Source organism: Tiliqua scincoides, chromosome 5, assembly GCF_035046505.1.
Source record: "Tiliqua scincoides isolate rTilSci1 chromosome 5, rTilSci1.hap2, whole genome shotgun sequence".
Classification (NCBI taxonomy): Eukaryota; Metazoa; Chordata; class Lepidosauria; order Squamata; family Scincidae; genus Tiliqua; species Tiliqua scincoides.
In genome coordinates this window covers 96956141-96983639 of record NC_089825.1, presented here as the reverse complement: position 1 = coordinate 96983639, position 27499 = coordinate 96956141, and the positions used below count along the sequence as shown (strand labels likewise).

Below are 27499 nucleotides of genomic sequence, written 5' to 3'. Positions count from 1 at the left end.
GCACCAGGATGAGGTCTCTTGTTATCTGGTGTGCTCCCTGGGGCATTTGGTGGGCCGCTGTGAGATACAGGAAGCTGGACTAGATGGGCCTATGGCCTGATCCAGTGGGACTGTTCTTATGTTCTTATGTTCTTATGTTCTTATGGCCACAGCCCCAAACTGACACTGCAAAGATGGCTTGCTATTATAATGCAGAAGCTATATGCCTTGCCACTTACAGCCAGGGACTAATCCAATAGAGTTTAATGAACACAGTTAGGAAGTAGTGATAGAAACAATTTGGATTTCTTTGTTTTCCAATTAGGAGACGAAATGAAAAATCAAGAGTTGCTCTCTTTCAGATGGTTTATTAGCTAACAGGCTTGGACAGACTTGTCAAGGACAAGACCATACCCCTTGTACCTCCCCCTTTTGTGATCACTTATATCCATTAGAAGTGGATCACTTATATCACTCATTATAACAGTAGAAAAACAAATGTGCATAACAACCATGACGCAGTTTGGCTTCTCGGGACTTTCCAAACTTTCCAGAATTCATAAACCTGGATCATTGCACCCTAGTACTGTCTGACATGATCTTCTCTGTTCCTTTGCAAAAGTCCCTGGCTGTCAGCCACAGTTAAAAGCTGAAAAACACATTCCTTCTTATCTGCGTAAGCAGAGAACTGCACAACCAAAGTCTGTATCCATATTTGTAGGCCCGAGAACCAGTTTCAGAGAACAATATACATTACTTGAATTAGACAAATACATAAGTTTACATAAGAAGATATATCAATACAGGTAAACCTTAAAAATCTCCCTCAGTAGCTGCCTTCTACAGCTGTGCCAATATTTCCAATTTTTCTGTTAAGTATCTCAAGATCCTTCCTGATCTTTCATCAATGTCCAGCCTATAATGAAACACTGGACATGTCTCCCCACCCTATAACTAGGAGCTAGCAAGGGCAACTGCCCCAAGTCATAAGTCCCATCACCTTAAAAAGTACTGTCTCTTGCTGCAATAGGTATGGCTTAAGGAAGACCCCAGTAGCCTCCATCAACAGTTTGGGGGTGAAATGTCACTTGCTATCTGACTTTCTGGCGCATTCACTCAATCAACTTTCCAACTTCTGGTGGACTCTGAAGTCCCCTGGGGAGTCCTAAGATCCCCAAACTGGAGCTCAAAAGGTCACTGTTGCAGATTCCCTAAGAAGACACGCATAGCTGACCCAATACTCCACTGCACCCAATGTGCAGACTCTGTCTCCAACAGTGCTGTGGGTGCCTTTCTTTCAAAATGTTCTTCCTAAAAACTAGTGAGGGAGTTGTAAAGGTACATGAATCTGTAAGATGACTGACTCTGCTGCACCCATTGCCAAGAAGTCAACCAGAGAATGGGTTATAGTACAAATGACTATCCTATACCTGAGGATTCATTCCAGAATTAGTTCCATTTCTCAAGAGAAGCAGGGGACACAGAGCACCCCGATTGGAAGAGCCCAGACTTACTAATATTGGTCATCACATGATAGACTGAGCGGGGATTGCTAACATTCCAAATTACTTGTAATGGCAGGTGCAAGGCCTGGCGGCCATCTTCTCTCCTTGCCTTCCATTTTCAGAAAGCCGTCTGCTTTTTCGCTGGAAATCTCTGCAACATTCCCGTGAGAAGTCGGGCCCAAATGCAAATGACCTGACCTGCAGCTGACCAGGAGGCCAATCCTATGCAGGTCTACTCAGAAGTAAGTCCCATTAGAGTCAATGGGGCTTACTCCCAGGAAAGTGTGGCTAGGATTGGGCTGTTAATGCATAGTGTTTTCCCAGACTAAGGCCTACAACAATCTTTTGATTGCACCTGCTTCATAACTCTTAATGATGAGAATTCTGGAAAGAGTAATAATGCATAGTTTATATTTCAGCAACATATGTCACTCTGTTTTCAATTAGCCTGTTCTTGCTCATTGTGCTGATATTTTTAGTAACCTATAGCCTATATAAGTCCCTCTGTTCAGCCAATTCTTTGCTCCTGGGACTTGCTGGCTCGGTGGGTCACCTAGAGTTTTGTAAGTCTTGTGCCTGAAAGTGCTCCTGTAAGTTGATGCTCTCAGATTTTTGATAAATAAAGCTGTTTTATGACAACCTAGGATTGGACTCCCTTCTTCATTGGAACTAAAAAGAACCTCCAACCCTTGCCACAGCCATGGGCCTTTACACGACTCTAAGGAGTTACTTAGTAGAATTCCTTTTCTTAAAGAATTGGTCCCTGGTGTTCATGAATGGCCTAAACAAAATAATGTACACCTTAGGAGCAAAAATACAAAGAAGTAACCCAGTACTGGAGGCCAAAATGGAGAAGATCTCCACAGCCACCATGTATTTCCCTTTCGTGCTCAGGTAGCTTGGAAAAAAGGACACCCACACACTGCAAAAGACCAACATGCTGAAGGTGATGAACTTGGCTTCGTTGAAAGTGTCAGGCAGCTTCCTGGCTAAGAAGGCCACCATGAAGCTAATGAAGGCCTGAGAGCCCATGTAGCCCAGAACAAGATAGAACATGGTGCCTGAGCCCTCATTACATACCACTACGATCTGACCAGACTGGGAGAACATGTCAAGGTCTGGGAATGGAGGAGAGGTGCCCAGCCAGATGACACAGAGGCCAACCTGAACAATAGAACCAACAAGGATAATGGAAAAGGGTAGTTTTTTCCCAACCCATTTTCTCATCTTGCTTCCTGGGTTTGTGGCTGCAAATGCAAGAACCACAGTGATGGTTTTGCCCAACACACAAGAAAGAGCAAGAGAAAAGGCACTTCCAAAAGCAGCCTGTCGAAAAAGGCAGGTCAACCTGCTTGCTTGTCCAATGAACAGCAAGGAGCAGAGGAAGCAGAGCAAGAGGGAGATGAGCAGAAGGTAAGTAAAATCCCGATTGTTGGCTCTGACGAGGGGAGTGTCCCGATACTTGATGAAAGTTGCAAGCACCACAGCTGTGAGCAGAGTGAAAACCAATGCAGTGGAAGCCAGAACAGTGCCTAAAGGTTCATCGTATGCTAGATAAGTGATGACTTTGGGGATACAGTGGCTGTGATCCTTGCTGGGATGCTCATCTTCTGGGCATTTGTCACAGTGAGATGCATCTGAAAAGAGAAGACAGTCTCATGCCACTCACTGAGGCCAATCGTAATCATCTCCCCTGCCGGGATATCATTTGAACTCCTTCCTTTCTTCATTGGATCATAAAGTCATACTCTGATTGGATTACAATTTCTATGAATTAGGATATATAAAACTATGTAGGGTTACACAAAATGTGAATGCCAGTCTACATAATATATGTAATTTTTTTTTGAATTACAGGAAATTTCTGGGTCCCCGATTGCCAGTCAGACCCCCCTTTTGACCCCAGGCCCAAGTATGGTGTATCCCCTTCACCCACCCACCCCACATGGGTTCTGTTGAGGCTGGAAAATGAAAAACCCCAGGAAATTTTCAGGCCCCTTCCTTTGGCTCCTGGGCTCCCATTTTAACCTGTGAACATGTAAAATTTACCTCATGGGCCCAGGGTGTAGTTGAAAATTATCACCTTACTGAAGAAGTTATCAGGTTTCAGAAGGTATCCATTATGCCAAGAGACCGTCTATTCTAAGCCTAAACAGATGTGGATACTACTTACTAGTTCATATTTTTTTTTACCACTCTCTCACTTTTTACCCTCTTCCTTTGAAATATTCTGCTATCTCCTGATACTACGGGAATTAGAAAAACTGGTGCATGTGCGAGGAGTGTCGGTGAAGCGGTGTGCAGAAGCAGAAGGAAGGCATTTGGCTCAACCAGTCACAATAAGGGACATCTCAAAACCAGATGACTATATTGTGTTTATAGCTTTGTCAAGGCTGAAGAGACATTTAGTCAAGGAAAGAGACATCTAGTCATGGAAAAGCAGCCTGTGTATCACTCCCAAAGGTGTTCCAGTTCAGAGCAGCTGAAATGAAATGTTCCAGCTCAAGAGACAAGAGTGACTGATGTGCCCATCCCAAAAGATGAGATCCATTCCAGGAGGACTTCCTGAGGGTGTTAACAGAAGCAACCTCATGAAACCCAGGGCAGAAGTCTTCTATTATGGTCTCCCAACCTAGATTGCATCATCATCTCAGTGTTGTATCTGGCATTGATAAGAAATCTGTGTGGCTCTGTGTGTGTGTGTGTGTGTGTGTCCCCGCATCCATGTCCAGAGATAGCAGTGCTGCTGACCAGAGGCGTATTTGGCCCCTCTGGTAACCGGGGCCCTGACTTGCGATGTCACCTCCTGGACATACCTGAACTGGAAGCAATTGTGGTGACGTGATGACATCACTGCCGATTACTTCCAGGTTACAGCATGCTCAGAGAGGCTGAGTGCCGCTCTGAGCGTCTTACTGCTTTTTCCACCATTCTGAGTCCTGCAACCCCTCTGCATCCAATGGCTTCTTTGGCCTTTTTTCCTCCAAAAAGAGGGAGGAAAGCGAAAAAGCCATCAGCCGCTCACAGCAGTGCATAACAGTCCTGAGTGTCCACAAAGTGGGTGCAGAAGCTACTGCTGTGGCAAGGAGGCCCTCAATCACTCTGAATGCCTGTGAATGATCCCCTGGCTTGACACCCCTCAAGGTGTGGTACCCAGGGCCCTGTATCCCCTGGCCCTGCCTTAGCTACACTACTACTGCTGACAGAGAGCACGCTCCATGCTATGGGCTGGGGGGGAGGGGGAACCAGACAGCCCAGGGGAGGTAAAAAAAACACTTTTTTCTTTTGTCTCCATAGGCTACCAGGTGTCAATTCATGTCCTTGGACCTACACCAGGTCCTTTTAGGTTCAGATCCCTGCTCAGTCAAGAAGCTTCCTGCCTGACCTTGAGCCAGTCACTATCGCTCAACCTCACCTACTTCTCAAGGCTGTTGTGAGGACAAAAAGAGGGGAGGAACTATGTGCACCACCCTGAGCCCCATGGAGGAAGGGTGGTAGAAAAATAAATAAATAGGAGGGGGGAGGGATTTGCTGGTGCATTCAGGCATCATCTTGTACGGTTTGGATTAAAATCACAGCCAGACATGAACTGAGGCAGTGACTATGAATCCCTGAGATGTCTATTTCAGTGCCAGGAATGAAAAGGAGAAGGATAAAAGCACAGTTATCAAGTGTCCCCATATATATTCTGAGGCTCCTGAATCACGGACCTGTCTGGTTTGAAATGGTTCCTTCAGGGCATCTCAAACAGTCATAGCAGCAAGTTGGTTCTCCCTCACGAACTCTTCTGTGGCATCCAGGCTGACATCTCTCAGAACATGCGGAATGTGGAGACCCCTGATAACAATATGGAGACAGCGCAGTTAAATTGTGCGTCACTTATCAGTACATGTACACACGTCATAACCCAAAGTTATGACATTTTGATAATCACGGAAACAACTATGGGTATAAATTAAAAGAAGATATCCGTACATCCATACAGCTGTCACTACCCACTCTGCCAAAGATCTCCAGCAGCTCATGGATCGTTTTAGCAAGGCCTGCCAAGATTTTGGACTGACAATCAGCCTGAAGAAAACACAGGTCATGGTTCAGGATGTGGACTCACCTCCCTGCATTACAATCTCTGAGCATGAACTGGAGGTTGTCCATGACTTTGTGTACCTTGGCTCAACGATCTCCGACACTCATTCTCTCGATACCGAGCTAAACAAGCGCATCGGTAAAGCAGCTACCACGTTTTCCAGACTCACAAAGAGAGTCTGGTCCAACAAGAAGCTGACGGAACATACCAAGATCCAGGTCTACAGAGCTTGCATCCTGAGTACACTTCTGTACTGCAGTGAGTCATGGACTCTTCGCTCACAACAGGAGAGGAAACTGAACGCATTCCACATGCGCTGCCTCCGACGCATCCTCGGCATCACCTGGCAGGACAAAGTTCCAAACAACACAGTCCTGGAACGTGCTGGAATCCCTAGCATGTATTCACTGCTGAAACAGAGACGCCTGCGTTGGCTTGGTCATGTCGTGAGAATGGATGATGGCCGGATCCCAAAGGATCTCCTCTATGGAGAACTCGTGCAAGGAAAGCGCCCTACAGGTAGACCACAGCTGCGATACAAGGACATCTGCAAGAGGGATCTGAAGGCCTTAGGGATGGACCTCAACAAGTGGGAAACCCTGGCCTCTGAGCGGCCCGCTTGGAGGCAGGCTGTGCAGCATGGCCTTTCCCAGTTTGAAGAGACACTTTGCCAACAGTCTGAGGCTAAGAGGCAAAGAAGGAAGGCCCATAGCCAGGGAGACAGACCAGGGACAGACTGCACTTGCTCCCGGTGTGGAAGGGATTGTCACTCCCGGATTGGCCTTTTCAGCCACACTAGACGCTGTGCCAGAACCACCTTTCAGAGCGCGATACCATAGTCTTTCGAGACTGAAGGTTGCCAATACAATAATCCGTACATCCTAGGCCAGGGCTAACGATGTTCTGAAAAGCCTAACCCAGCGATTTTCAAACATTTTTAATCTCACAGCACACTGAGAAGGCGCTAAAGGCACACCAGTAGATTTTCCACAATTGACCAGGCACACCATTCTGCCAGTGGAGAGGGGCTCATATCCTCCAGTTGCCCTACTAATGAATGACCAAGGCACTCCCAAGGCATACCTGCAAACAGATTGCAGCACACCAATGTTCCACGGTGCAGTGGTTGAAAATGGCTGGCCTAACCTTTAACAGGAACAAGATGTCTGGAGGGGCCCAGCCCTGGAGGGGCCTGGAGTAGGCTTGTCCCACCCCCAGGGAGGCCTCAGATTGGCTGGAGCGGGAGGGGGTTCCAGCACCCAAGTCCTCCTCCTTAGCAGAGCTGCCACACCTGGCTTGGGAGCAGGAGCTGTTCAACTCACAGCTCCCTGCTTCACTGCCCCCTCTCATCCCTGGCTTCCTTTTGGCCCCCTTTTGGCCCCTCCCCTTCCCCCAGGTGGGGCAGAAATGGCCTTTCCTGTTCATGACTTGTTTCCTTCTGTGTTCCTTGTTTGCCCTGCCTGCCCCCTCTGTCTGGTTGGGGTGTGCCAACCTTCTTTGCCCCCCTCAAGGGCAGGGAAGCCTCCCCACCCTGGGCATGGGGTGCCTGCTCCAGGGTAAGTCGGGGGTCAGGGCATCTGGGAGGGGCCCCGACAATGTCCATGTGGTATGTGCCGGAATCAGTTCTGTGGCACTCATACAGGTTGGGCATCCATCATTCAAAGCGCTTGGAACCAGAAGTGTTTTGGGTTTCAGATTTTTCTATATTTCACAATATTTGCAAATACATAATGAGAAATGTTGGGGATGGGGCCCAAGTCTAAACACAAAATTTGTTGATATTTCATATGACATTTTCGCAAATAGCCTGAAGGTAATTTAAAAAAAAAAAAAAATTATGTGCACGAAACAAGGTTTGTGCATGAAACACAGTTTGTGATTTTTTTTTCTTTAGGAGAAAAAAGTCACGCTCAAAAATGTTCCAGATTTTGGAATATTCTGTATTTCTGAATTACAGATAAGGGGTACTCAACCTGAACTGGAAAAATTAGAGAGCCAGAGGCATGGATGAAATAAAATAGCTTCCACAGGAAATCAGAATCTGAAACACTCACCTGGTTGGTGCTGCTAGGCCAAATAATGGTCTCTTTCTTAATGGTGAACCCTTGGTTGGAGGAGGCCTGAGAATTCATCCTCCCAATTCTCACTCGAATGAAGGATTTATTTGGGAAAGTGATGAAGTTCAGAATGTCATATCCAGTGGAGAATTCCATGCCTTCACTGAAAAACACTTCATTCCCAGCGTTGTTGTTGAAATGAATTGTTCTCAAAAATGGATGAAGCTGGAAATGAAGATCAGATCTCAGGATTTATAAAACCAGAGCATAAGAACATAAGAAGAACCTTGCTGGATCAGGACCAAAGGACCATCCAGTCCAGCTTCTGTAGTTCACGAGGTGCCTTAGGGAGCACACAAGACAACAAGAGCACTGCATCCTGGCGCCACTCCCTTGCAGCAAGTGTTTGCAACTATGGAAAGATTTCCATACCACAAATACCATACCACAAATGTAAATTCCTGCACTGGAGACTGAATCCCTTCTTTCACTGAAGCACATTCAGGCGATAACATGAGAAGGATTCAAACAGTTGATGTGTTAGTTTGCCTAGACTGCAGTCTTTTTTCTTGGGGGCTGTGCCCAATCCTATCCAGAGTACCAGCATGGAGGCAGACATGCCAACAAGGTGTGTGCTGCCTCCTGCAGTGGGGGAGTAGTCACACAGGACTCCACAAGGTACCTCAGCAGTGCTCTGCAGATGCATCAGCACTGGAAATCTGGGTAGGTTTGAGCCCTCAGTGCAACTATCACATCCTCTTCTGCTGAACAGAGAAGACTCACTAGCAAAATTTCCACCCTGAAGTCTGAGAACAGCTGCTCAGAGATCCTGGTTTAAGGGCCCAATCCTGTGTAATTTGAGTACAGGCACTGAGATTCCGCACCCACGCTGGGTGTTGCAAACATGCTGTAAGGAATGTCTGCAGTACCCAGGGTGGAGAGGCCACCTGTGCTGCATCAGCACGCGTCGGTGCTTGGCCTTAGCACTGAATGGGAAGGTTGCAGGAGCCCCCAAATGTAAGCCCAAAGGTGAGCTTTTCAGGGCGAGGGGGAGTTGTTCTGGGGTGGGGGAGAGTGGGGCAGGGTGAGTGACCAGCCCAAGAGGGAGATGGGACTGGCAGAGCTCTTTTACACCTGATCCTATCCTCTGAGTTGAACTGCAAAGCCCAACATGGAGGTTTTCTCATCTGCACAAACAAAATATCCAGTGCAGACATGAGAAGTCCCATTGCGGGGCCTGTGGCTTTCCTTGGGGGAAGGAGACGCAGAGACCTCTGGCTACTTCCTGGCTCCCGTGGAATACAGCGTTCACTCATTCATACCTTGCTGCATTTACTTAAGAAATTGTTACACATATTTGCAAAAAAACAACAACATGCATGCACCTAGAGTATTCAAAACATGAAAGACAAGATTGAATGACTGATAGGAAAGCAGAGGTAAAGTTCAGCAAAGCCTCGGCAGATCTGACCAACACTAGCCAACAGCTAAGAGGGAATGAGACTATCCCTCCCATCCCTGCAACAAATATTTTCCGAGTGAGGGTCAATCCAGATTGGGCTACAGTGACATTAAAGATTTAAACTCCTCATCATGTTTCCAATGCACATCAGCTTCTTAGCCAACTGCTGTTTACATTGAACACATCCACACACTCTCGCGAAGGTCTCAATAACGCAATAAACACAGTTCTGTCATTACCTCCCATGATTGCATGGTGTGAAGTTTCCATTTGGAAGTCTCTACCGATGTTCTTGGCCTGGATGAATGAATGGCATGTAATGTATGTGCCAAGGCATAGACTGCATTGTAGATAGTGTAGCTTTTGTCAGACATGTCCATTTCAAACACAGTCTCAGGAAGAGTCTCTAACTTTTTTTCCTCTGTACAGAGTGGTACGGGCATGGCAGATTTTTCATTCCAACAGCCAAATAAAGCAAACCAGAAATTTTTCATGAACAAACCCTTTCCATGCTGGGAAGGGTTAAAAGTCTGGAGAAACTTTTGAAATCCTGGCACCATATTTTTGTGGATTGCTATGGACAAGGAGCCATGGAAGGATTTGAAATCTGCATCCCCAGTAATTATGGTTGAAATGAAGTCCCAACGGGTTGTTGTGATCCAAACTTTCTTCAAGGGTGACCTCTTATATGGTTTATAGACATTCATAATCATTTGTAAACCATTCATGGACTGTGCATCCCCATATACAACAATCACATTGGTTTTTGTCTTAGTAAGGACTATTGGAATGTCACATTTGAAATTCATGGTGGATATAAATATGCTACCAGATGGGCGATAAAATAATGGGGCCTTTCTTGTGAAGTCAACACAGATGCCATTCAAACTGAGCAGTGATTTCAAATGGTGTTCAAATGCCTCTCCACTATCATCGTCTGAAATGATGAGTCCAATCCATGTCCACTGAAAATATTGTAGGATCCTCACTATCCCTTCGCTCTGTGAATCTTCATTTGGGGCCACTTGGTACAAAAAAGGGAACTGAGTTTTGTCTCCCAATCTTTGCTGAAGTGAGCCATAGCTGAGCTGAAGATGGGGGGGGGGGGGAGAAGAGGTAGAACTTTTGTGATCTATTCCATCATCATCATTGATGAGAACATTGGTCAAAGCTCCCCTGCTGTGGATTCAATACTGTGAAACCCTTCCCCTGGAAAGGTGAGTAGATCTCCCCCTTTGCTGAGCTTTAAACTTAAAACTTTTGTCTTGAGCAAAACAGAACAGGTCTTTGTTTCAGTGACTGTTACCATGAATGGTTTAACTTATACAGGTCCAGCCTTCTTATACACGGATTTTTTATACACAGATTTGACTCAACACGAATGGCCCCTGCAAATGAGAAGGAATGTGCTGATTCCAGGAGAAGGGGAAAAATGCACCCCTTTAAAATCACAGTTTAAAGATCTGCTTTATACTGTTGCATAGAGACAGTCATACAAGTGATTACAGGTATAACCTAAGTATCCACAGATTTTTCTGTGTCAAAGCTGATGAGAAGGGCCCTTTAAATTAAAGTACAACAGTCATTTAATAATGCCAGAGAGGGCAGGAGGCTGACAATCCATCAATCATTCTCTGCAGGCTTCACTCCTCCCTTCCCCCTGAGCACTTGAAAGAAGGCTCAATGGCAACTTTATCACCTCCATTCTTTCTTTCCCTCTTGCTGGGGCTCCTAGTGAAGCCTGGAGAGAGACTGATGGCCTCTGTGTGCATTACAAAGATCATCAAGTCTGTTTTTAAATCACCAGAGCAAAGAAACTTATTTTAAATTGATTGGCTATAGTGCGTTTTTTGCCATCCATGTGAGTTCTTGGAACGGAACCCTCGTGAATAATGAGACCCAACCTGTATTTGGCGTAAGTGTCTAACTGTTGATGGTTTAACGGTTCTCACTTACATTTTCTGTGTGTGTTTCTGGTATTAATTTTACCGCGGTAAACCATTTCAGTCAGGAATGAATATAAAATATAGAGTCCAAATTGATTGACAGAAAGATAAGAAATTGTAGAAGTATCACACATCTATCTATCTATCTATCTATCTATCTATCTATCTATCTATCTATCTATCTATCTATCTATCTATCTATCTATATATATATATATATATATATATATATATATATATATATATATAAATCTTCTGAGTTTTTTTGGAATTCTTTATTAGGGGGCATCAACTAAGACATTTGACTCCCTATAGTTACACAAGCTTGCAAACTGCCGAACCTCAGCTCCTTGCAAACTGCAGGAGCTGAGCTGTTTGCAGGACAATTAGCAGCTATCGGAATTTTGAATAGTCTCAGAGCTTGAGGCAATAGTTATCTGATCATGCCTGCATTTGTATTTCTATATCTGTATCATATATTTTTATTTCTATTGGAGGCTCTTTGCAACCCACCAAAAATCAGTTTGGGAACCACTGGTCTAGATTTGCCTGACCATGCAACTGCACTGGAGTGCCAGCATTTAATATGGGACCAATACACAGAATGGAACCAATAAGTAATGTGACACCCTCAGGGGGATGACAACAGTAGTGACCAAAATAGCTAAAATCGCTATTTGTAGGAATAATACCAACATGTTAGATACCATTCAATGTGTGATTTACAGCAGAATGCAATGAAAAAGAAAGAAAAAAACACGTTGAAATATCTCTGTTCTTTCAAAAGGTATAGCTAAAAAACCAGTTGGGGTGTGGCAATAGTACATCACCATGTGCCCCACCTTGCCCACTGCATGGAAAAAAAGTCCATCATGGGGGTGACTTGCTGGCCTCCCACATCAGGTAACGTAAATTCTAGTGATGCCACTGAGAACGTGGAAGATCTGCCAAAAGAGTGTTGCATTCCTGACACCCTTTTGTGTGTGATTTTTTGTGTGTGTTCAAGAGTGATGCATCAAATAGAACATGCATGTTGCCTGATAAATTGGTGCTGCGTCCCTCTCATTCCTACCTGTGCAAGCTTGTAGAGATTGAGCATGGTGGATTGTTGGATAGCCGTTTCAGAACTGAGTCCTCCAATGACTGCTGAAATCTTGGGTTGTTTACCACATTTGAAATTGGGGAAGCTGTCTTCTTTTCCAGACAAAAGGGACAGAAGGTTATCATAGCGTAATCTTGCTTGAAAGGCATTGCGATACATGTGGAAGCCCAGGGTGACATTAGGTAGGAGATTGGGATCTCGGTTGATTTCCTCAACAGCAAATAACAATGCCAAGGTATGCTGGTAATTTCTTGTCGCTATCCTATGTGGAAGTGAAATATTTTAAATGGCTTGTTTATCACAGAATCATATGGTTGGAAGGGATCCACAAGGTCTTCTAGTCCAACCTCTGCCTGTAGCAGGAGATCCTCCTAGAGTATGCCCAGCAGGTACCTGCCGAGCATTTGCTTGGAGATCTTCAGTGAGGGAGCACCCACCACCTCCCTCGGCAATCTCTTCCCCTGCTGAACTGCTCTGACCATCAATAATTTTTTCCCTGACATCCAGCCTGATTCTCCCCTCTTGCAGTTTGTACCCACTGGATTTTTTCCGACTATCAGAGGCAGCCGAGAACAAATTTGTTCCTTCTTCCACATGACAGCTCTTCAGGTATTTGAAGAGCACTATCACATCCCCCCTCAGGCTTCTCTTCTCCAGGCCAAACATACTAAGTTCTCAACCTTTCCTCATAGGTAGAGATCTTTGAAAAAGGTGTTGAGTATTTTACTCAGAAGTAAGCCCATTGGGTTCAGTAAGAATTAGGGCCCAGTCCTATCCAACTTTCCAGCACTGATGCAACCCCAAAGAGATAAATATTCCCTCACCTTGAGAAGACCTCCATGACTGTCTCCCAACCACAGGATGCAGTGCATGCTCCACTTGCTTTGGCTGCATCAGCACTGGAAAGTTGGATAGGATTGGGCCCATAGGCTATAATCCTATCATACTCACTGGAAACAAGCGCCTCTACTCATAGGGCTTGTTTTCCAGCCCTCTGATCATCCTCATCACTCTCTACTGCACCCGCACCAGTTTGGCTGCATCTTTTTTCAGGTGTTGCTTACCTGAGTATGTTCTTACTCTCTGCTGCTTGGCAACGCAAAATGCCCAGTTCTAGTAGAGTAGCCCAGTTGTTCCCAAAGTGTGAATCGGGACCAACTGATGGATCGCTGCCTGATTTTTGGTGGGTGCCCAAAGGGTGATGGAAAGATCATATAAGTAATTGCCTCAAGCCCTGAGGCTTTTCAAAAATCAGATACTGTAGCTACTGATTAACCTGCAAAGAGCTCAGCTCCTGCAAACAAGTGCAAATATAGGGAGATGAATGATGAGGGTTTTTTCTGGTTATTATAAATAAATAAATATTATTTCTTTCCAGATCTCCTTTTCTAAAAAGGCTGGTAAACCTAGGTGGGCACCAATAGGGTGTAATTTTAAAAAGTGCATCTTGATGCTAAAAAGTTTGGGAACCACTGGAGTAGCCGGTTTAAAACTTGATGAAACATGATAAACATCAATCAAGCTGAAGTGTCACCATCCGGAAGAGAAAGGAGTTATATCACACTCTCTTCCTCAGGTACACCATGTTCCATTCTACACATTTCCCAATAGCACTGCAGGGGAAAAAAATGATCCTATTCACAAAATTTTTTCTATGTAGAGATCTGCAACCTTGTGTGTGCAGTCAGCTCTAAAAGCTATCCATGACTGTGCATTTTATTTAAGTGTTTCCAATCCTCTGCTGTAAAAACTGCAAGTGCATGTTTTGGGAATGGTGTGGGGTAAACTTAAGACACTGTCCTAGACCCTGAAATTTTGCCACTTGTGCTGTCACTACCCTTCTCAGAACCTGAATAGCTGCATTTCATTCAAATAACATAAAAACTTACGAGTATGTATGTTTAATCGCATTACTGGGTTGGGTCTTGAAGGACTCTTCAGCATATGCAATCATACGAACAGATGAAACAGCACCAATTACGTAGTTCCCTGGCTTCAAATAATTATATGCAAATCTATGAGTTGTCGCTGTGCAGAGACCCTTTGAGGATGCACGGATAAATTGAGGCAGGAATAGAAAAAAGAGGAGGCAGAGCATTTTAAGTCACTACAATTAAATGCAAATTTTGGTCACTGTAATCTAAAAGGTTTACATTTACATTTACGTTTATAACCAGCCACTGCAATAGTTGATAAGGCATAAAATATATGTCAGACATAACAGTGTAGATACACTTGGTGATTCTAGGCTAGGTATATGAAAACCCTGCAATGTATACATATATAAGTGATGTCATGGCTTATGAAATCTCATCGAGTCCCACAATTGATGGATTTTTTTTTATTGTGCCAGTCACCTTTGAAAATTCTTGGAGGTGGGAGGATACATGGAGAAAATTCAAGCACATAATTATTAATTACAGAACAGATAATTATCTCACTGTAAATTATCTGTTAACACTCTGTCTTTCTGAGATTCTCTGTTTTGTACAACACCTGCAGAAAAGTTTTGTGTAGCAATGTTTTTAGAGCACTTTCTATCCCTTAGTGCAATAAACTAAACTCTTTAGCACTGGGACCCACTTTTTAGAATGATAATCTGTCGGGACTCACTGGATGTGATGTCATTAACCCGGAAGTGATGTCATGGCAGGAAGTGACGTCATCAAGCAGGAAATTTAACACCCACATGTGTTGAAATCTAATGAATTCAGAAAATTAAAAGTTTGCAATAAGTTTAAAAATTTATATATAATAACTCTCCTAATCTACCTGTGTTAGGTAGGTTCTGCTGAACTGTTAGGTAGGTTCTGCTGAACTGTTCTGATCAGCAGAACAGTTGCTGATCTGTTTAAAATTCCCCAGACAGCCCAAAGGCTGCAGTCCTATCCATAGTTACCTGGGCATAAGCCCCATTGACTAGCATTATTAAATGCATATGCAGGCATGCCCCTTTACCTGTGGGGGTAAATGCCTCGTGGATAACTGAAACCGTGGATAAGAGCGAATGCCCATCCCCACAGTCCAAGTGGAGCTCTGCGTGGAGCTCAGGGGCTTCTGAGCTCAGCAGAGGCTGAGGATGTACATCCCCGGCTCATACTGTGCTTTAGAGCTCAAAACAAGTGACTTCAGGTTCACAGAGAAACTGGACATGACCTTTTAATACTTTATAAGGCATGAGGAGGCCCAAGGAAGCCCTTGAGAGTAGAGGGAAAAATATCTCCAGATATTTTTGTGGGCCTCCCATTCCTGCTGGCCTCCCTACAGACCAGGATGAGTCTGTGATGAGACTCAACATTGATGAGGCACCCTGCAGCATTACCACCAACTACTTGGGGGGGGGGATTTCAAGCCAATCAGACCCGGGGTGGACAGGAGGGAGGGCTCTCCATCAACAGTGCTCTACTTGTTATGCTGTCCTTGTGACACTTCAGCATGGAAGATACCATGCCAGAGGTTCAGCTACAGTGTGAGGTGCTAGCTATGGCTGTAAGCACTCTGCTTGCAGTCCCAGGGCAGGGCTTCTCCAGCTGCAGGGCCCAGTTCAGCCAAATTGGTCAAACTGCCTTAACGCCAGCCCTGTTCACAGGTTCCACTGGAATTTGCCAAGGAACAAAGTATTGCCCATAAAGGACCTGTGCACACTGTGCTCTGTGCAAAGCAGGCTGTAAGTGCGCTATAGCAGGATGGGCAGCGATTTCTCCAGCCCCTCATATATCACTGCCCTTCCACATTCCCAGTGTATCCTCTTTCTAACTCCTTCCCTCCCCACTGGATCCTCTATGTCCCCCCCAAGACTATGTATTGGAGGAGATTGAAGCATAAGACAATCACACCCAGAATCCATGTATGGATAATTCCAGGGTTGGATTAAGCTAGTGCAGGGCCCATAGCATTAGTGGCGTATGAAGGTCAGTTGACACCCAGGGCCCATAAATTTCTGGCATTCTCCCCATGACAAAATTATTTTCAGTAATAGTCATGATATGAAATGAATATAATAACGGCCAGAGAAGAAGTGCACACAAGTGAACATTTTCTTGTATTGAATTTATATATAATAGGGTTCACATAGAGAGTGAACATTAGAGATCATAATCCAAAACAAGGAATCCCCATCAAGATAATATGCAATGGGCTTGTGTTCTATCATACATAGAAAAGCAATTTTGGTTTTTTTTTAATATAGAAGAAAGGAAAAAAAAACATACATACATTTATGAAGAATACGTTTGGTTTTCTGGAATGCTTTCAACAAGCTGTTTATTCCCAGTGGTAAACCCAGTGTAATACACTTTTTGTTACATAAGTTAGTTGTGTTTTCCTTGTCTAGGTTTTGGGCTATAACGTTTGATAGAATAATTTCAACGCGGTTTGTTTCATTGCATTTTGCATGAAAGTACACATTGATTGAAATATAACATGATGGCATTATTCGAAAATATCAAGATTTTAAAAATTGAGAGGCATTCTCTGTTACCCCCCTGCAGCTGGGCACCTGGGCCCCAAGGTGCCCCAGCCCCCCATTCATATGCCACGACACAGCATATGTTATAAAGGGGCCTTTAAAAAACCACAAATGTTAAAACATGAATTATTTTCTTGCATAGTAAAACTACATCAATTAGGGCCCAATCCTATCCAACTTTCCAGCTCCTGTGTAACCACAATGCAGCTACGTGGTAAGGACATACATATTCTCATACCCTGAGAAGGCCCCAGAGACTGCCCCTCCACCATAGGATGCAGTGCACACCCCACTGGCACTATTACACCAGCACAGGAAAATTGGATAGGATTGGGCCTTTAGTCTCTGCTTCTTGTGACACTCCCTCTCATTTGCCCTGGGTTCCTGATACCTGGTGGGCTAGGTGCCCCTAGCTAGTGATGCCACTGGGTGTGGGGGCCCCCAAAATGCAGTCCCCCAAAATGCAGGCCCATAGCATTTGCTATTTTGCTACTATGTTAATCTGGCCTGATCCAGCAGAGCTCTTCTTATCTTCTGATATAGGTGGTCCCAGGTGGTATGTGGGTGTGTCTGTGTGTCTGTCTATCTATCTATTTATCTATCTATCTATCTATACACACACAGCAATACTAACTAACTAACTAACTAACTAACTAACTAACTAACTAACTAACTAACTAACTAACTAACTAACTAACTATCGGAAGGAAGGAAGGAAGGAAGGAAGGAAGGAAGGAAGGAAGGAAGCCAGCCATGGTAACATTGCAAATACTCCTCCAACTTACTTGATATAATTTTTCTTCTTAAGGAACTGGTCCCTGGTATTCACTTCTGGTTTCAGCAAAATAATGTACATTTTAGGGGCAAAAATACAAAATAGTCCTGCACTGGAGGCCAAAATGGAGAAGATCTCCACAGCCACCACGTATTTTCCTTTTGTATTTCACAGCCCAATCCTATCCACACTTTCCTGGGAGTAAGCCCCATTGACACTAATGGGACTTACTTCTGAGTACACATGCATAGAATTGGGCTGTCAGTTAGTAGATATTGGGCGCAAGCCTAACCTTTTATGTCAGTGCTTTCTAGCACTAGCATTGCGGTACCAAATGGACTGTGTGCTGCATCCTGCAGTTGAGTGTCACTCATGGAGTCCTCCTCAAAGTTAGGGAATGTTTGTTCCCTTACCTCAGAGCTGCATTGCCCTTATGTCACTGCTGGAAAGCACTGACATACAGGGTCAGGATTGAGCCCATTGTTACCCATTGATTGACCAATGGGTAGACTTGGTGTAAGACAGCTATGGAATTCATATTTCTTAGTGCTATTACATGATTCCAATTGAGAGAGAGAGACGGGGGGGCCGGGGGAAAAAAAGAATTAATTTGCATTTAAAATTTGAATAAATTTACATGAGTTTATATAATTAAAATTTGAATAAATTTACATAAGTTTACATAAATGAATATATTAAAGATGAACTTATATGAATGAATGAAGGTCTTGCAATAGCTCATAACCTATAAAACCTATAAAAGGCCTTGCACAAAGCAAGGCTGGCCTTTCCTTTGCTGCAGTTACTGCATCACAGATGTGAAACAGAGAGCAGTGGGGGAAGCCTTCATCCCACAGCTCACGCAAGAGGTCAAACAGTTGCCCTCACACTGAGAGTAGTTGCACTGGGCCAGTGCGTGTTCCAACAAATCTCCAGAGGGCCAGAGGCTCATTGGAGACTGGGGGCTCCCTGAGGGCTGGATTGAGGGGCCTCGAGGGCCGCATGTGGCCCCAGGACTGGGGTTTGGGCACCCCTGCTTTATAATGTGCACAAAATGCAGAGGTGATCTCCAAGTATCTACTTTGTTGGCTTTTATGCAGTTAGTTTTCAAGAAAGCATTGCTGACATTGTGAAATATGCCACTAATTTACTTGATGGAATTCTTTTTCTTAAAAAACTGGTCTCTGGTGTTCATTTGTGGTCTTAACAAAATTATGTGCACTTTAGGGACAAAAATAAAAAGAAGTAAAGCTGCACTGGAGGCCAAAATGGAGAAGATCTCCACAACCACCACATATTTGCCTTTCATGCTCAGGTAGCTTGGAAAAAAGGACACCCACACACTGCAAAAGACCAACATGCTAAAGGTGATAAACTTGGCCTCATTGAAAATGTCAGGCAGCTTCCTGGCCAAGAAGGCCACAGTGAAGCTGATGATGGCCTGAAAGCCCATGTAGCCCAGAACAAGATAGAACATGGTGCCTGAGTTCTCATTACATATTACTATGATTTGCCCAGAATGAGAGAACATGTCAAAGTCTGGGAATGGGGGAGAGGTGCATAGCCAGATGACACAGAGGCCAACCTGAACAATAGAACAAATAAAGATAAGGGAACTGGAAAATTTGTTTCCCACCCATTTCCTCATCTTGTTTCCAGGGTTTGTGGCTCTGAACGCAAGAATCACAGTAACACTTTTACCCAACACACAAGAAAGAGCAAGAGAAAAGACATTTCCAAAAGCAGCTTGCCGAAGAAGGCAGGTCATCCTGCCAGGTCGTCCAATGAATAGGAAGGAGCAGAGGAAGCAGAGCAAGAGGGAGATGAGCAGAAGGTAAGTAAAATCCCGATTGTTGGCTCTGACAATGGGAGTGTCCTGATGTTTGATGAAAGTTCCGAGCACCACAACTGTGAGCAGAGTGAAAACCAATGCAGTGGAAGCCAGAACAGTGCCTAAAGGTTCATCGTATGCTAGATAAGTGATGACTTTGGGGATACAGTGGCTGTGATCCTTGCTGGGATGCTCATCTTCTGGGCATTTGTCACAGTGAGATGCATCTGAAAGGAGGAGAGAGTCATGGATCCTCCCTGAAATTTGGAACCCTCATAATACACTTCACTAAGCAAGAATCATGTCAACCAGTGATCATGTCAACATCGTATTTTGCTGCCTGCTCAGGATTGACAAAGTGTGAAGTTTTTAAACAGCAGGTAAGTGCAGACATGACACTGTCTTCGATTATAAGTGCTTTGGACATATTTGAATCATATTTTTTTACATATATGTTATTATCCATCATGCAAAAATACCATCTATTCCAATCCTATTGAGATATGGAAATTAAACACTTACTAGGGCATCTTTCTTAGGGCCCAATCCTAATCTCACCCGGTGCTGGCACTGAGCCCTAGCCAGCACTGAGTACTGTAAAAGTGTCATAAGGAACATGGCACAGACACCAGGCCCAGTGCCAGCAAGAAGAGGGTGCACCACTGCCGGGAGTAAGTGCAACTGCCAGCAGTGTGGCCTCTGGACGCTGGGGGAGGGGAGGGCAGAACAGGGACGGGTCAGGGAAGGAACCAGGGTGGAAGGGGGTACTACCAGCAGAGTGCTGCTCCTCCAGATCCTGAACTCCTTGTTGGGCCAGAAGGCCCGACATGGAGTCTCTCAAGTCTGCCCCAGCTATGAGAAACTCCATTGCAGGCTTTGGGCTTTCCCTAGGAGACCTCTGGCTCTTTCCCAGTACCTGCTGGATACAGCTTTGGTGCCACCTCTCCAGCAGAGCTGGGAAGCTCAAAATGGGGCTGCCAGTCCTGTCCCACTCTCCACCCTCTTATCCCTTAAAATACTGCTACTGTTTGAAACTATAGGCATTAGGAAACCCAGGAGTGTTTGTAATGGGCTGGGGAGAAGCAGAAGAAGACTTGTTGGCATCAGAAGCCTGAAATGTTTAGGAGATCAGGGCTTGGTCAATGTGAACTGTTCAACATTCCTATCAGTTGTAATCAATAGCTAGATGCCAGCAACTGTGGAGTCACTCCACAGTTCTGTTAACATTCTGTTACCTCTAACAGGGAGGGGTCATCAAAAAGAACCTGATCAAACTTGGGCCTATTCCCCAAACTGGAACTTGGACTTTGGTTTCTAAACATCTTCATGGCAGCTTCAGTTTGCTCTGTTCCCTATTTGTATTCTGACACCCGTGCAGCTTACGGTTCCTCACTCTTCTTTTAGTGGCTGTATGGAGAGCCTCCCTACTTTGTTCCCATGCATTTTGTCAAGGCCACAGGACCTTACCCTTTCCCTCCTCCCAATGCTGTCTCTGGAATGCCAAGAAGTAGGGTATTTCGGTAGATAGGAGGAGGAGAGATTTGCTGGTGCAAAAAATAGGAGGCATTAAATTATCACATTCTATGGTTTGGATTAAAATCACATCTAGGGAAGAACTGAAGCAGTGAGAAAAACTCCTTGAGATTTCTATTTCTGTGCCAGGGATGGTGATACTGAAATATACCCCCAATGCAAAATAAAACATCTAATGGAAGAAGGAATGCCAAAGAGAAGGATAAAAGCTCAGTTGCTGTCAAGTGTCCCTATATATTTCTTGAGGCTCCCGAGCATCATACCTGTCTGATTTGAAATGGTCCCTCCAGGACATTGCACACAGTCATAGCAGCAAGTCAATTCTCCCTCACGAGCTTTCCTGTGGTATCCAGGTTGGCATCTCTCAGAGCATGTGGAATGTGGAATCATCTGACCATAATATGAAGGTCATGCAGTTTAACTGTATGGAATCTATCCATGCATACACCTTACCCTGAAGTATGACATTTTCATTATCATAAATCAAACTACGGATGTAAATTAAAATATTCCTAGGTCCTATTCTTGGGCTGAAGATATCTAAATACAGTCAATTCCCATATGGATGATTCTCAAGAACCAAATGCAGGCTACACTGAGTTCCATGATGAAAAACAGGGGATGGGATATACATGCAATATTCAGAAGAAACCCTCTGAGTACAGAACCCATTCACAAGTACAGTTTTCTAGCACCAGGTCCACTCGGTAAAATTCCTGATTTCTCTTGGCCCCTCTCACCCTTCTTTCTTCCTCTATGCTTGTACATCACATGATCTGTTTTCCTTGTAACATTCTCTCTCTCTCTCTCTCTCTCTCTCTCTCTCTCTCTCTCTCTCTCTCTCTCTCTCTCTCTCTCTCTCTTCTTCTTCTTTTACATAACAACCACTTTTGTTTAGGGTCAGGCATATGAATGGCTATACAAATACTGCATTGCTCCCCCAACCCAAAAAAAATCGCTCACTGCAACTCTATTATTATCTCTGCAAAACATTTATCTGTGTTGCACTTTCACTCCTCACTCCCAAACCATGAATTTGTGACACGGGGCACTGCACCTAGCACAAGAGAGAAATTTCCCCCAAATGTGCAAGTTACAGGTGTTTTGAAATGCCCAACCAGTAACAGGAGCAAGATGTCCAAATAATATGTGCCAGAATCCATTCTGTGGTTCTAATACTGGAAAAATAGTTACCAGAGCCAGAGGGGTAGAAGAAATAAAACAGCTTCTGTGGGAAATCGGAATTTGAAATGTTCACCTGGTTGAAGCTGCTAGGCCAAATAATGGTCTCTTTCTTAATGGTGAACCCTTGGTTGGAGGAAGCCTGGGAATCCATGGTTCCAACTCTCATTTGGATGAAGGATTTATTTGGGAAAGTGACAAAGTTCAGAATGTCATATCCAGTGGAGAATTCCATGCCTTCACTGAAAAACACCTTCTTCCCAGCACTGTTGTTAAAATGGATTGCTCTCAAAAATGGATGAAGCTGGATGAGAAAATCAGGTGTCATAAGAGCATAAGAAGAGCCCTGCTGGATCAGGCCCAGGGCCCATCTAGTTCAGTTTTCTGTATCTCAGTTTGGCTTCCAGATGCCTCAAGGGGCACCCAAGACTACAAGATACTTGCATCTCACTGACACTCCCCTGCATTTGGCATTATATTTACCCTTGCACCCCCCAACAAAGACTCCAGACTTCAGCATGGGTTTAACTCTCACTCACGGAGAGGTAGAATTCAACAAAAATTCAGCAGATCTGACCCCTACTAGCCCATGGCTAAGAGGCAGTGGGAATACCTCTGCCACTCCCACTGAGAATACTAGCCAAGTGAGGGTCAACCCATGTTGGGACTACAGTGAAATTAAAGATTTAAACCCCTCACTATGGTTCTCATGTTCATCAGCGCCTTGCCCAGCAACTACTTACATTGAATATATCCTCACACTTTCCACAAAACCCAATGACAAAATGAGTGTTACTCTAACATTACCTCCCAAGACTGCATGGTCTGACGTTTCATTCTGGGAATTTCCATCAATCTTCTTTGTCTGAATGAATGAACAGCATGTAATGCATGTGCCAAGGCATAGACTCCATTATATATACTGTAGCTCTGGTCAGACATGCTCATTTCAAATGCAGACCTAGGAAGAGACTCTAACTTTTCCTCCCCTGTACAGGGCAGGTAGTGTTTAATGGTCAAGTCAGATGTTTCATTCAAACAGCCAAATGCAACAAACCAGAACTGTTTCAGGAACTGACTGTTTCCATGCTGGGAAGGGTCAAAAGTCTGGAGGAATTTCCGAAATCCTGGCACCTTATTTTTGTGGATTGCCATGGACAAGAAACCATGGAAGAATTTGAGGTCTGTGTCACCATTCTTCACTGTTGAAATGAAGTCCCAACTGGCTGTTGTGATCCAAATCTTCTTCAAGGGTGATGTCTTATATAGGTACATAATTGGTTGCAAACCAATCAAGGACTGTGCATTCCCATACACAACAATTACATTGGCTTTTGTCTTACTAAGAACTTTCCAAATGTCACTTTTAAAACCTATGGTGGGTTTGGTGCTGAAGGATGAGAGAGAAAATAATGGGGCCTTTCTTGTGAAGTCAACACAGATGCCATTCCAACTGAGCACTGATTTCATATTTTGTTCAAACTCCACTCCACTGTCGTCATCTGAAACTATGAGTCCAATCCATGTCCATTGGAAATACCTTAGGATCCTCATTAACCCTTCACTCTGAGAAGCTTCATTGGAAGCCATCTGGTACAAGAAAGGGAACTGAGTTGTGTCCCTCAGTCTTTGGTCAAGTGAACCATAACTGAGCTGAAGAGTTAAAAAAAAAGAAAGTGGTAGAACTTTTGTGATCTATTCCACAGTTATGGTTGGTGAGAACTTTGATAAAGGCTAACTTTGATAAAGGCTTCTCTGTTGTGGATTCAGTACTATGAAAATGTCCCTCTAGAGCAGTGGTCTCCAAACTTTTTGGCCAGAGGACTGCATCAAATATCTGGCGTGGTGTGGAGGGCCAGAAAAAAATTTAAATATAAAATTTAAATAAATAAATTAGAGATGGAACTTAGATGAGTGAATAAATGAATGAATGGGCTCATTCATTCAACCTCTCTGGCCCTCAGAACACCCTCTAGACACAACCAGAGCACAGCTCTGGTCGTGTTCAGTTGAGTGGGCCAGAGGCTTTCAGGGGACAAGAGGCTGGCAGCATGCCAGATAGAGGCTTACTGAGGGCCGCATCTGGTCCCCGGATCGGGGTTTGGAGACCCCTGCTCTACAGCAGTTATTTTCAGCTGTTTTCATCTTACGGCACACTGACAAGGTGCTAAAATTGTCAGTGCACACCATCAGTTTTTTTTATCACTGACAAGGCACACTATGCTACTGGTAGGGGGCTTAAATCCCCCAATTGCCCTACAAATAGATGACCCTCCACAAACTCCTATGGTACACCTGCAGACCATCCGCGGCACGCCATGGCACAGTGGTTGAAAATCGCGGCTCTAGCAAGGTAACAACAGTTACTTCTTTTCTGAGCTATAAACTTTACTTTGAGCAAAACTTTGGGTGAACAGTTTGGCTGAATTTGACTGTTAAACCTACAGCGCTTTTACCATTATCTTGTATTACCTCTGTGTTTCTGATGTTAATTTTACTGCAGCACAAACACTGGAGTCAGGAAAATAATATAAAATATATAAACAGAATATAAAAATGATCTAGCTTGACTGACAGAAAATTACAAAAAAGTTACAGTACTCACACCTCCACGTTGACTCTAAAATGTATTTGTTAACCTGGGGGGGGGGGAACCAGTGGTTCACTGTATATAAATATGACAAGTATTTTGGTATCTAGACCCATGGAAAGAGAGAGGAGGATATTGAACCAAACTCCTGGGTATCAGACTAATACAGGATTCATAAATGCTTAAAAGACTGTGGGCGCAATCCTAACCCCTTATGTCAGTGCTTTCCAGCAAAGGGCAATGCAGCTCTGTGGTAAGGGAACGAACTTTGAGGAGGCCTCCGTGAGTGACACCCAACTCCCGGAATCAGCACATGTCCCATTGACATGGCTATGTCAGTGCTGGAAAGCACTGACATAAGAGGTTAGGATTGCGCCCTGTGTATATCATCTTAGTTTTTCTGGGGCAATGATGCAATTAACCTTATTATCCCTGTAGTGTGACTGGATAAGGAAAATTAGCTAAACCAAAGCCATACACTCAGCCTCTTCAGATGCTATACTGAGCTCAGGAACAGAATGTACATATTTCCATGTGAATCACAGAACTTGGGCTCATTATTTCAAATGACCACACCATGTACGCTGTACAAAGGTTGTACAGCATTGAACTGAACATGTGATTTAAAATACCCAGGTTCAGTCTAAGAAAGATAGTTTCTTGGGTTACCAATGCAACACACTGTGTCCAGTTAAACTGAGAACAGAAACTGGGAACGGCTTAGTTCATAATCCTGACACAATTGTGTAGAGCTGAACTCCATCCAACTCACTGAAACATATGAAAATCATTAACAGGGGAAAAAGAACCAATGCAACGTGAAGCAGAAGGGGAGCGAGTCTGTTTTCTCAAACAGACACAGTGCCATTTATCATGCAATGGTCTTTCGTCATTGTCAGTTCTGAGAACAGGCTGGTTTGGAATCTCAGCTCTATACTCTAGATTTAACTGGCCATGCAACTGTAATGCAGGCATTTCATTAGAATCCAGTGCTCAGCAATCCTAAATAGGAGATCCAGTATGGATGCATTTTCGTCCTGAACTTGATGCAATTCAGATTAGTTCAGAAAGGTAAACTGCTATAATTGAATCAAGAATTATCTGAACTCTAAAGAAACATACTCCGATAAGCCTTGCAAAGCTATACAAAGGTGTTTCACATACTGCACTCAATCCTGAAAATCCTACTAAAGGGTAGGGATCCCTTATCTAGAATTCTGAAATCCAAAGTTTTCTGAAAACTGCAACATTTTTTGGGTGCCTACATGATACCACAAGTGGAAAACTCAACACCTGACATCACGTGATAGGTTGCATAAAATGCAAAAAGAAAATTATTTAAAATATAGTATAAAAGGCTATGGGCGCAATCTTAACCCCTTATGCCAATGCTTTCCAGCACTGACGTAAGGGCAACGCAGCTCTGTGGTAAGGGAACAAACATTCCCTTACTTTGAGGAAGCCTCCATGAGTGACATCCAACTGCAGGATGCAGCACATGTCCCATTGGCACCCTTATGCTAGTGCTGGACAGGATTGTGCCCTCAGTGTATAAGGTGTATATGAAACACAAATGAATTTCATGTTTGGACTTGGGTCCTATTCCCATGCTCAATTGTGGTAGTTCACAGAGAGTATTTTGGTTGCCTTTTGGACATGGTGACTTGATGTTTCATTCCACTCATTCCTACCTGTGCAATCTTATAGAGATTGAGCATGGTGGATAGCTGGATAGAAGCTTCAGAACTGAGTCCTCCAATGACTGCTGATATCTTGAGTTCCTTTCCACACTTGAAATTGGGGAAGCTGTCTTTTTTTCCAGACAGGAGAGACAGAAGGGTATCATAGCTTAACCTTGCTTGGAAGGCATTGTCATAGATGTGTACGCCAAGGGAGACATTAGGTAGGAGATTGGGATCTTGGTTGATTTCTTCAACAGCAAATAACAATGCCAAGGTATGTTGGTAATTTCTTTTAATTGACCTATGTGGAAATAAGATATTTAAAATTGCTTGCTTACATGAGTAGATCCCCATACCTCTTCCCACCAACACAAAATTTCCAAAGTTCTGGTAGAGTAACAGGTTTGAAATTTGCTAAAAAATATCATGGCTAACATTATTCAGGCTGAAGTATTGCCAGTCAGAAGAGAGAGGACTTGTGTCACACTCTCGTCACAAGTACAACATGTTCCAGCCTACAGATTTCCCAGTGATACTCCAGAAAGAAAGATGTCCTATCCCACAACTTTTTCATGTAGCAGTTTGCAGCCTCAAGGTGTGCACAATGTGCATTAAAAGCCATCCATGACTGTGCATTGTGGTCAAGTGTCTCCATGTGACTCCACTCTTCTGTACCCAGAATGCAGTGAACAATTGTTTTGTCGGTGGCACATAGTAAGTTTAAGATACTATTCTTGACCATGGACCCATGCTATCTCATATCTGCTTGAAGTTCAAACTACAGAAAGCCTTACGAGTATGTGTATTGAATGGCATTCGGGGGTAAGGTCTTGAAGGACTCTTCTGGATATGCAACCAAATGTACAGATGAAACGGCACCAATCACATGGTTTCCCGGCTTCAAATAATCATATGCATATCTGCGAGTTGTTGCTTTGCAGGTTGTCTCTGAGACACTGCAGATAAACTGAGGCAGGTACGGAAGCAACAGCAGGAGCAGCATTTTAAGTCCCTGAAATTTGCTTCAACCTTGGAAACTTCATTCACCTGGCTGAATGCACAGCATAGACTGAACAATGTTGATGCGCTGATGATTCCAGGTTGGGTATAAGAGAGCCCTGCAATTTGTGTGTTTACAAGAGACACAATATCATCCTCAAGTTCTGCAACTGATGGATTTGTTTTTTGTTTCTGATTCTGACTGATGCTTCTGAAAATTCTTGGGGGATTTACATGGAGAAGCCTCAATCATGTGTTTGCTAATTATAGTGCCGATAATCACTACCCTCTTTGCGGCTTT

General features: G+C 44.0%; 2 protein-coding genes across 2 annotated transcripts; both read right to left on the bottom strand.

Moving 5' to 3' along the window:
* Positions 1–2210: 2210 nt before the first annotated feature.
* LOC136652463 (vomeronasal type-2 receptor 26-like) lies at positions 2211–7784 on the bottom strand. Its single transcript, XM_066629405.1, has 3 exons — positions 7626–7784; positions 5195–5321; positions 2211–3121 (listed from the first exon to the last, which is right to left on the bottom strand). The coding sequence occupies exons 1-3, from the start codon at positions 7782–7784 to the stop codon at positions 2211–2213; spliced, it is 1197 nt and encodes a 398-aa protein (XP_066485502.1).
* Positions 7785–18528: 10744 nt separating this feature from the next.
* Positions 18529–21135, bottom strand: LOC136652462 (vomeronasal type-2 receptor 26-like). Its single transcript, XM_066629404.1, has 2 exons — positions 21009–21135; positions 18529–19439 (listed from the first exon to the last, which is right to left on the bottom strand). The coding sequence occupies exons 1-2, from the start codon at positions 21133–21135 to the stop codon at positions 18529–18531; spliced, it is 1038 nt and encodes a 345-aa protein (XP_066485501.1).
* Positions 21136–27499: the final 6364 nt, after the last annotated feature.

Bases quoted from the DNA above. Each gene is read 5' to 3' on its own strand.
- LOC136652463 (XM_066629405.1), bottom strand. From the start codon at position 7,784: ATGGAATTCTCCACTGGATATGACATTCTGAACTTCATCACTTTCCCA. The intron at 5,322-7,625 runs GTGAGTGTTTCA...TATTGTTATCAG, and splicing joins GGCCTAGCAGCACCAACCAG to GGGTCTCCACATTCCGCATG. The intron at 3,122-5,194 runs GTCCGTGATTCA...TTCTCTTTTCAG, and splicing joins AACCATTTCAAACCAGACAG to ATGCATCTCACTGTGACAAA.
- LOC136652462 (XM_066629404.1), bottom strand. From the start codon at position 21,135: ATGATTCCACATTCCACATGCTCTGAGAGATGCCAACCTGGATACCAC. The intron at 19,440-21,008 runs GTATGATGCTCG...TCCTCCTTTCAG, and splicing joins GACCATTTCAAATCAGACAG to ATGCATCTCACTGTGACAAA.